This window comes from Mytilus galloprovincialis, chromosome 1 (genome assembly GCF_965363235.1).
Source record: "Mytilus galloprovincialis chromosome 1, xbMytGall1.hap1.1, whole genome shotgun sequence".
NCBI lineage: Eukaryota > Metazoa > Mollusca > Bivalvia > Mytilida > Mytilidae > Mytilus > Mytilus galloprovincialis.
In genome coordinates this window covers 107,161,283-107,172,645 of record NC_134838.1, presented here as the reverse complement: position 1 = coordinate 107,172,645, position 11,363 = coordinate 107,161,283, and the positions used below count along the sequence as shown (strand labels likewise).

The 11,363-nt window shown below is 31.5% G+C and overlaps 1 protein-coding gene across 1 annotated transcript; it reads right to left on the bottom strand.

Annotated features, from left to right (window-relative positions):
- Positions 1 to 8,494: 8,494 nt before the first annotated feature.
- Positions 8,495 to 10,334, bottom strand: LOC143049605 (uncharacterized). The gene has a single exon (XM_076223209.1). The coding sequence runs from the start codon at positions 9,966 to 9,968 to the stop codon at positions 8,823 to 8,825; it is 1,146 nt and encodes a 381-aa protein (XP_076079324.1). The 5' UTR covers positions 9,969 to 10,334; the 3' UTR covers positions 8,495 to 8,822.
- Positions 10,335 to 11,363: the final 1,029 nt, after the last annotated feature.

Sequence of the window (11,363 nt, the reverse complement as noted above, 5' to 3'; positions counted from 1 at the left end):
ATGATTCAGTATTATTACCAACAAAGGTATTGCGGTTGTTCACGCTGTTATGAAAATGATTACATAATGACCAGTCTTGGTTCTACAAATGACCATATGATGTGGTCTCATTATCTTCTAATACCTCCACTATTCAGAGTACAGATACCAAAATTTCGCCTTAGGAAAGCGGAGTACAACTTTATTTTTCCTGACGCTTGCTAATGAAATTATAAAATATTTCAAGGTATTACATTTAATTGGCCATTAAGTATATGCTTGGACTAAACCATACACACGATTTTGACTTTCACTGTTTTGGCGTTATACAATATACGGATTATTATAAGTCACACCATGGATCTTAAAATTAAAAGCCTTTCCCGATGACGTAGATATTTAAAAGAATGACAGAGGTTTTGAATAAATTAATTCAAGATTAAAACTGGTGTTTATATAAATCATTTAATTTAGGACCAGTAAATACAGGATTAAGGACAAACCGCACTGGCTAGTTATGAAAATCTCTTATTTGACTATTAGATTATGATCTACAGAAGTCCTTATAATGGTCACTCTGACGTTTGTTCGATAATATAAATACTTGTTTGGTTTAATCATTTAGTGCATTTTCTTTTGACACAACTTTAAAGTCTTATAAATATGCAAGTACATGAAATACAAATCTTGTATACTCTTGAGGTCCAATGTGAATAAAAATGCTCAATAACAACTATTATAACATTAAAAAATACTTGTTCACATGCAAGAAAATAGTTGTGTACAATTTTCTCAAGATAGCAACATATTCATTTACCCAAATAATTCAGTCGTTTTATTCAGCTGATCTACGAAGTACGAAGTAAGTCAAAATAAAATATCCGCACTCGCTACGCAGCGACCAAGCATAAAAAATGAGCGAGTGCAGAGATTTGATTTTAATAAGATTGGAAGTAAGAGATCGATTACGTGGGAAAAACTGGGATGATTTATTCGGGTTACATTTTCATACATACACATGACAAGTGGCAGCGAGTTATATTCTGAAAGACTCATGCAGCACATGAACAAACACATGTATAATGTAGTCGGTTTTTAACATTTTGATAAATATTGAACACAATGATTATCTCAAACAGTACTTCATATACTTACATATCTACAATACTTAAAGTTTGGAATTTAACATTAATGGTACCAGTTTTATCGAACCAGTAAACCTCAAACCTATTATTTTTTTATATTTCATAATTCAACTTTCAATCAAAAATCTGTTCAAGCTGATATAAATGTACTTCTGGGCATTGTTACAGTTACTCATATAGACATTCATATGCACCCTTTAGAGAAGATAATCGACATTCATTCTCACGATTAAGGAACATCAAATCCTACAATGTCATTGGTCGAGAGAACTTTGTTATATTTTAAGTTATATAGATCTGCTCAAAATTACAGTATTTTTTTTCAATTAGGCCCTATTGTCAGCGAGTTCAAATAGCCAACCAATTATTTTGAATGATTAACAAGTAACAACTATTAATCAGAAATATAGTGTTAGTGGATTTAAATCATGAAAAATAAAAAAAAAAATAAAAAAATCGCATGTAGTATATACTGTACCGAAATTACCATTGAGATATCATATATGTTAATAATACACTACTTTTCTATTAGATTTATATAGAATCATTTGTGCCAGTTTTTAAAAGTTCTATTCATTAATGTATTTATGAGATTATAGTATACGTTACTGTAGTAAAATTTGAAGGACACAAATAATGAAGTCAACGGATTTAGGGCTTACATTTATTTACAAGTCGTAGAGATTAGATTTTACAATCCTTGAAAAAAAGACATGCTATATTAAAGGAAATGTTTCTTATCCCAATAGAATGTTCAGCTACCCATTGTGTATTTAATTCTCCTTAAATATAAGCTAATCGGATTTTTTTTCTTTGTTTCTTGTGAAAGTAAAATGTTGAGTTGGATTTTTGCATAATCTAGACATCATTGGATTTGTGTATGATAGACGAATTTTGATCTAAACTGAGATAAAATTACAACAGCACCTTCATATGGAGAAAACATATATCTCGTGTAGTTGATACGATATTTAACGGCTTGCGTTTTTATTTCCTTGATAGAAGATTACAGTGGCGGATCCAGAAATTTTCATAAGTGGGGGCCCACTGACTGCCTAAGAGGTGACCCGCTCCAGTCACGTCTCAGTGATTCCATATATAAGCAACCAATTTTTTTCCAAAAAAAGGGGGACCCGGGCCCCCTGCCCCCGCCCCCCCCCCTAAATCCGCCTCTGGATTACTGTTACAAAGAAATTCGAAGTTATTGTTAAGGTCGTTATATTAGCGCCATTCTATTTTTAATATTTTACAGACGCCTCCATGAGTTGGTTGACCATTTGATATGGAATATCTGTATCAAATACGATTACGGATATCATATGTCTATTTGTCGAAGCCACAATTCCTTACCTTTTTGAAATCACACAGTGCAGTTTAATACCAGATTTTCTTGCAAAAACATAACGACGAATGACAGTTTTCACTTCGATATCTAAGTCTTCTTCATTTTGTCCAAACGTTGATAACCAAAAACACAGCTGTTTAAAGTAAACAATATTGGTAAACCGTAAACAACGGTTTTTATTAAATATTTGTTAATCCTAAACTTCTTCCCTTTTTAAGCTTGAAGTTTTAACATAAATGTTTTTTGATACACTCATTAATTTAAAGTAATGAACAAAATACGCAGTTACAACATAGCTCATGCAACATAGGAAAACAAACCAGAAGAGTTTAGTCAGAAATTAATACAGACAATATAAAAAAGGAAGTGTTATGATTGCCAATAAGACAACTCTCCACAAGAGACCAAAGACACAGAAATTAACAACTATAGGTCACCGTAAACATTTTTCCCGTTTTGTATTAAACATATATAATCTATAAAATAGCGAAGTATTCTAAGGACAGGTTCATTCAAGTTAAAGCAAAATCGATGTACAAAAGTTTGATGTGTTAGTTAATAGTCAGTTACTCAAGCTTTCTAAATCTCCTTTTCAAATGAATCTTAAACTTTATTACATTGTTTAATTATTTACATTCGTTTAAATTCACTTAAATTATATAAGATTTATTTCAACATCTGACTATGAAACTTTAGTAAAAATTAGAAAAGATATATTAAGCAAGGTTTTAACTTTGACATTAAGTGATAAAAAAAAGTGTCTCACTTTTATCATAAGAAAATACTCAGGTTTTAATAAAATCAAGATTTTAATTGAGATTAGATATATCAAGATTATTATTTGTTTTGTGTCAGTGGGAGCCCACTTGTACATTGAAAGTATAAAACACTTATTTGACAAATAAAACGATTTTTCTGTTTCAATAGTACTTGTGATTTAAACATGTTAAAAGCTGTAATATCTCCGGAGATATTATTTTCACAAAATAGTATTGTAACTATATGTATTGTTACTGTCAACAATATCAACCGATTTCAAATTATTGCTAAGAAGTTTAAAGTGTTATATATATAGATGTTAATAATTGCCTCGTTTGGTGTATAAAAGGTGATGTATCAAAAGATTGCAAAGTCAATTTAGTGACTCACAGTCAGACAAAACTATATTAGCTTTAATAAATTGTAAAGATAGACTTCTTTCATTGGACATTTCTTTATGGCGCTGCAACATATGCATATGTTCCTCAAGTTTCTCGAGAAGTTTCTTTGTTCCTATAGTTGTATGACAGTAATGTTATAACCTGGGAGAATAACCAGGTGACTCAGTTAAGAACCATACGATTCCAACTATAGAAGGACGATACACTGTCATCCATTACTAATTTAAAAACATCATAATCCTCTGGCTGTTGGTAAGGAAAAGTGGAAATACCCATATTATTTCCTGTATAAGATCCAGGGAAAGGTATAGGATCAAGTCGCCGCAATTACAGTATTGCTATATTCAATTCAAATTATAATAATAACAGATTGGCGAAAATCGTAATACCAGAACATAATTTGCATAACTTTGAATTGTCCTTGTAGTTTGTAGCTTGTTAAAACATCCAGTGGCAAACATTACATGCATATTCAAGACGAAAAGATATTGAAAGGTATAGTCTGCCTTGGATGAAAGATGGATACATTTGGTCTGATGATAGATGGGGGTTTGTACCATTCATATAGGGACATATTGCCTCGGGTTTGTTGTCCCCATTAACGAATGGAGAAGTCCGGCGATCATGAAACTTCATATATAAGGGTCAATTATTGGGATGATACACAGAATCAATTTATTATGTTACATCTATACTATTAAACGAGAAGACCTCATTTTGGGTGTCGCTTCTCTTCTTTCCACAATAAATTAATCAACACGCCTCTGTGTCCTATAGGTACAGTGCATAGTCGCATTTGTCATCCATTCATATGATTATTCAGATTGAGTTATTTTGGGAGAAAACGAGAAAAAGGGCATCCGGATATTGTCCCGTCATTGGACAAAATTTTAAGTCAGATTATACTTCCGGTTTGCGTTTTTCTGTATACTTTGAACAAGTATACATATACTACGAATAAAGTGTATTTTCAGAATTCTATCTGCTATCATTTTCAAGTTTACTATCCACGGTGGTCACAGAGTGTATTAAATAGAGTGGGTCTGTATACTATATCAATGACCACCATGGATCGATTAGAAAACTTAGAATTGAAAGTAAATACACTTTATTTATATATAGATACAGATAAGCGCTAAAATTATTCATGTGCACTTTTGATACCTTTTCTGAAATTCTCCAGTCATTAAATCTTTTTCAAAATTCATTGATTACAAAAAAAAGAAGATGTGGTATGATTGCCATGTTGACAACTCTCCACGAGAGACCAAAATGACACAGAAATTAACAACTATAGGTCATCGTACGGCCTTCAACAACGAGCAAAGACCATACCGCATACTCAGCTTTAAAAGGCACCGAAATGACAATGTAAAACAATTCAAACGAGAAAACTAGCGGCCTTATTTATGTACAAAAAATGAACGAAAAACAAATATGTAACACATAAACAAACGACAACCACTGAATTACAGGCTCCTTACTTAAATGTTCATAACATACTAAATGTATATTCATATTGTAATTGATAGAAAACCACAAATTGGGAATTTTGGAAATAAAGGAGGAGGGATTAAAAAAAACATTTTCCTGTCCCCAATAACCTATGATTTATGATACTTTTGCTGAAATTCTCCATTCATTCAATATTTCACAAAATTCGTTACATACTTTAAACTACGCTCTGAATGCCCGCGATTTCGCGGGTGTATTCTAGTAGCATTTTAATCGACAATGGATTTATTGTGATGAATTAAACCATCTTTCAAGATGCAATAGATACAACTGGATTATTTGGTTCATTACATCGTCATTAATATGAATGAAATATTTGGCACAAACAACATCATACATGTAGCTTAATGAAATATTTACATTAGAATGGCACCTGTATATGTTTTAGTATTTAAGCTAATGATATTTTACTAGTCTCTCATAATTCTTAATAGAATGGCACTTGTATATGTTTTAGTATTTAAGCTAATGATATTTTTACTGTTAGTTATAATATACAATATGTTTCATAAATGTTATCCAATATTTCATGTTATACGCAATGTTTTATATGTTTATTGGAATGTATAATGTTATACAAGTGGTGAGACTTTAATAAAATATTGAATCTGAATCTGAATCTGTCTTTTTACCCCTACATGTAATTATGTTAAAAGGAATGAATAATTAAAAAGCTCAATCCAAATGAAATGATACAATTCAAATAATTGTAGAGAAGACATAGCCAAGGCCAATTTGAAATTATATCCAAAGTCACTTTAAATGAAAATCCGTTTTTAAAATACTTGAGAATTTTCTCACTATCAAGGACATCGTGAGTGGTAATTACAATATATAAACACATAAACGATACATATAGGCACCATGACAACTAAACATTAAAATCGGGAAGAAACTTGTATTTTGCAGTCGAATATTTTAAGTTTTTAATTATCACGTCCTTTGACAAAGGATTATTTTCAGCGTAAGTGCACTAATCCTTGGTTTGTAATCGGGGGAAAAGTAATCTAGTATTTGACAGTACACATTTTTGGTGCCGATAGCAAATATTGTCCAGGAACTTAGTCTGTTTTACTGTAATTATAAAAACGGGAGTTTCATTTAAAAAAGCATCTTGAGATAGCGCTTATCCTGTAGATTCCCAATTTTCATGGCTTTTATTCATAAAAATTAAAATTGAAAACTTCTATACCGACTGCACATGCGTTCGAAACTGAATGAAGAATTAGTCGTTTTGTACTAAAATCCCTTTCTTTAACTAGAAAAGTCACTTGAAAACACCTATAAAGGATGTTCATAAGTCTGAAGAATTATTAAAACGCATTCTATTGACTTCGGTGTTTAACTCGTCACCCTTTTGTTAATTTCAAGCATACACATTTAAGACCTCTTGAACAGCTTGAAAATATGTCTCAAATCCAACTATGTTCATGTGCAAGTTACATCCAATGGTCACGTTATCGACTCAAATTTCCCGCGTTTCCGTGAATCATATCATAATTATTCACGATTATTGTTTTGCCTCACGCAGAAAACATTTTTTTGCTGCTGGTGTACAGAGACATTCATCCATGTATGTGTATACTTACCTATTGGAATATTATAGTAAACACTTCAGTATGTATACATAACAGAAAATATGATTATAGATAAACTCATCTACCATAGAACAAGAAAGAAACAATTAAAAAATGAAAAAAAAAAAATGCAAACGATGGATTTGATCAGGATTCCATTTGTATTGTCTGTATATTTCTCCTTACTCTTAAAAAAAAATAAGGCTATTTTCCGACCTTGATGGATCACCGTAAATACTTTTTTATTTTTTAGTATAGTAACTACCGTATATGAAAGGGCATTTATATCATGGTTGATCATTTTGATAAGGCTAAGTTGGTATCCATTTCAGGAGATACGTTTTTCTGTCTATTTATACTATCCATGTTATTAGAAGGATGCATCATAGTAAACCATTTAAGACATTATAAAATGGCCAGGTTAGGGGGAAGGTTGGGATCCCGCTAATATGTTTAACCACGCCACATTCTGAATGTATGTGTCTGTACCAAGTCGAGAGCCTGTAATTCAATGGTTGTCGTTAGTTGGTATGTTACAAATAAGTAGTCCTATAATATAAGGCGTTGCAGGTTCATATCATTTACATTCAACTTTTTTTATCGGATATTTTTTTTTACTATCAATGTTGAACATCATTTACATTCAACGTTTTTTATCGGATATTTTTTTTTACTATCAATGCAGGTTCAACATTGATAGTAAAAAAAAATATCCGATAAAAACGTTGAATGTAAATGATATGAACCTGCAACGTCTTATATTATAGGACTAACAAATAAGGTGTTCGTTCATTTTTGTGTGTATATAAATTAGGCTGTTAGGTTTCTAGTTTGAATTGTTCTACATTTGGCATTTCGGGACCTTTTATAGCTGACTATGTTATACATGGGTTTTTTTCATTGTTGCAGGCCGTACGGTGACCTATAGTTGTTAATTTTTGTGGCATATGGTCTCTATTGGCAATCATACCACATTTTCTTTTTTATATTTATACATTTATAATGATTGTATACTTGACAATAGTCCAACGCCTCGTAAAAGCACATAAGTTAGGTCTTTCGGATACAACTATTAATTAAAATAAATTTCGTCAAAATTCTAAATGCAATTTATATTGTTTAGCAAATCCTAAACACACATAAAATTAAAAATCATAGTTAAAGCTATGTAGTTCGATTTTTTGGTCCTCTTTGTTATATGTTTTTTTTTGTTAATTGTTAACCATTATTTAAATAAAAAAATAGTATCTGTTTTAGTATCAAAGTAATCTTTGTTTTACGGTACATTGTTTTTAACTTGTGACATAATCATTTTGATCAATATCACTAGTCGTGGTTTCTTTCAATTATCTTCAAATGTATTATGCAATTTAACTGAAGTATAATTGTTTTAAAATGTAGTTCAAGTCAACCAATCATTTGAATAGAATGATTACACAGAATGAGTTTTCATCAGAGTTAGGCGTGATTTTGATTGAAGAACGAGACAACTCCCGTTTCGATAGTCCTATGTAGAAGTTGATATTTGGAGGTTTGTGTCGTAAACTGATTGTAATATCGGTAGCAGAACATTAGATATATATGACAAGTCTATCGGTATATCGTACGAACCTACATAGTATTCTGTTCAAATGATAGCCAATTATCTATAATTAACTTAATTTTATAATTTATCAAGGAGATTAGGATCAAATTGGTGTTAAATTTTTGCAAGGTAATAGTCTAAATTACAGTTTGTGACGTCAACGTGCAAGCACAAATACAACTATCGTAGGATTTTGGTCTTTTTAATTGCATAACAAGGTATGACCGACTATTTGTGAAAACACAATGAACTAATAAATTAATCTTATAATATTAATAAATAAGCACTGTATAAATAGTTCATTAATAATAAATCAATGATAAAAACATTACAATTAAATTAAAAAAACTTAAATGCCTTTTTAGTTTTGCTATACATTATAGATCATTATAAGGATACTAGATGTACGTGTACATTAAAATCACGATAAATGCAGGTTAATGTGTATTGCATAAATTGTAAAAGTAAGAAATGATATACATGTAATTTTAAAATAACAAGTAGAATAAATTATGATTATGGAGGTTTCACTGATGACGGTCGCAAACGAGATCGTGTAATTTTTTCTGACATAGGTCGAATTATAACTTTAGAAACATCTGAAATCTTACTAGAAGCTGGTCTAGAATATCCATTTGAAAAACTGCTACCGGACAAACTTCTATACCTATCTGAATTTTGATTCGTAAAAGGTCTTGCACTTTGAGCTCTTAGTTTGCCTCTTATCAAATTATCATTCTGATTTTCCATTATTCTAGCACGTGTGCGATTTAGCCACATTACATTTTTACATACTTTCGACCCGTCCTCTTGGACAGTAGGTAAAAATCCATATCGTTGATACAAGTCTTTTCGTGCTTTGTCTAAATCTGTAATTCCAGAAACGTGGTGCCTTATAGCTTCCCAATTCATTTTAACACTCGTTGTTCGATGCTCTACTGCGTTTTCTTTCACGTGAGTTTTCAAAACACGCCAAGATCTCTTTGCACCACCTATCGACGATACTAATTCTTTTTCCCGCGTTTCTCTAGTTATTTCCTCTTGTAATTCATCTTCACTTTCACTTTCATTAGTCTTACTGTCTGTTTCGTCCGGTTCACTGTCTTGTTTTGTTGCCTGGAGTAAAGCTAATGCTGTTATAGACGAAACATTAGTTAGTCGACTGATTTTGTCTTTCAACAATGTATACCCCTTAGATACCCCGTATTCAGTATTTCCCGACATTTCTGTCATAACATCTTTGAAATCACCACTTGATTTAAAATTAGGACGAGGTTTGAATGCAAATTTATCACTGTCATCATTAATCCGTTTTATTGAATCATCCAAACTTGACCAGTAATTGTCGGCTTTGTTTCCAAATTTGTTGTCAACATAATTGTCCTCTTCTGAATCTGAACCCGATGTATACTCATCAGAATAAATTTGAGAACAGACACTTTCACGCCGTCCGTCTTGTAATAATTTTTGCCTCTCTTTATATCCTAGTCTTGATGATGTATCTCGAGGCGATTGAAATTCAGACGAAACCCTTGAAAGCGAACGACCAACTGGTTCCTTCCTACTTCTACTACTGTAAACAGTTCCCGGTCTTGATTGTTTTGAATGTGCCGTTTTTGGACGTTCTTTAACAAAATTATTTAATAACAGAGAATTTTTCATTTTTAACTCCTAAACAAAGATCAATTCCTAGTACAAAACTCAGTATGACCTCCTGGTATACTTTCAATAATTCTCCTCTCCAAAAAATCGCCTTATCGTATTCGTATTGATTCCATCAGTAAAGCAATCATCATGTCTTATTCAAGCACCTTGTTGTAGAAACGATTGCTGTTTGTTTTCGTTCGAATCACTTAAATTGACAATAGCATTGTTAGTATTACTATCACACAGAATTGTTCATTATATTGATTCCAAGGAACAATAAATTTCCAGATATAAATACTAATGCAATACAAACATTAGTACACAGTATATATTTTACTGTATCTGATCGTATAAATTTCTTCCACTGTTTGACAAGAATTTAAGGTTTTATGCTTTTGTCATTAAAGAGCAGAAGTCCAACCCTCTGAAAAAGTTTAAATGCCAATCATTATTTCGTCAATTGAAATATTTTCTACCCATTGTCGTACATCGATTACAGGAGTTTTTGATAAGGTATTACGTTACTTTTCAAAGTATGGTCAATAAAACTTTAACATTTTTTGATTGACATAGCATTGTCAAAATCTTTTAAATGGCAAGATCTATTAGTTTTAACATGTCGAATACCAATTAAAGTGGACTTGTTTGAAGGTTTTCCACACCAAGTCGTGAATAAAATAGAAATATATACATGTCAATACGGTATTAAGATACTTATTTAAAATTATGACAATGTTAAATAATTTTCTTTAAAAATCAGTAAGTATATTTATTGTATTTGTATACAAAACATATAAAGATGTGATAATCCTGTTTTTATCCAAATTCTGTTTTATATGGGTTTTACTGTACTTTATCTGTTATTTTTTATTCGAACTTGTTTTAGTGGAAACACAAATATCAAAACAAATGAAATTCTGTGTGAAAACCATCGAATCGATACCCGGGCTTTTGATCCTTACTCAAGTATTGAACATATAAAGGATGAAACATGTAGACTTGTCCTCACTGTAGCTCCCGTATGCTACTCAATGTTACATACGCGTCATATTGATATTGATATCTTCACCTTAGATTTCTTCCATCCGACAGTAAAACCCACGGTAAAAAGGGTGTCCGTTTCAGATGTGCGGAATGTTTAAATAAAATAAAAGTGCATCAAAATCCGATCAAATGGGAACGGTAATTCATTGTCATGTGTAAGAAGAGTGCCATGCTTTCTAAATGAACCCCTGCACAAACCATTTGAGAAATCCGTGTATGGCCTGTTGTAAGGCAAAATAAATAAAACCTGCCCTGTCGATCCAATCGTCATTTTCGGTTACAGTCACAAATTCTAAACCTCTATCTTTTCGACCTCCATTATTTGATATATTGTTTAATAACTGTTGTTTTTGTCCTTCCTTAATA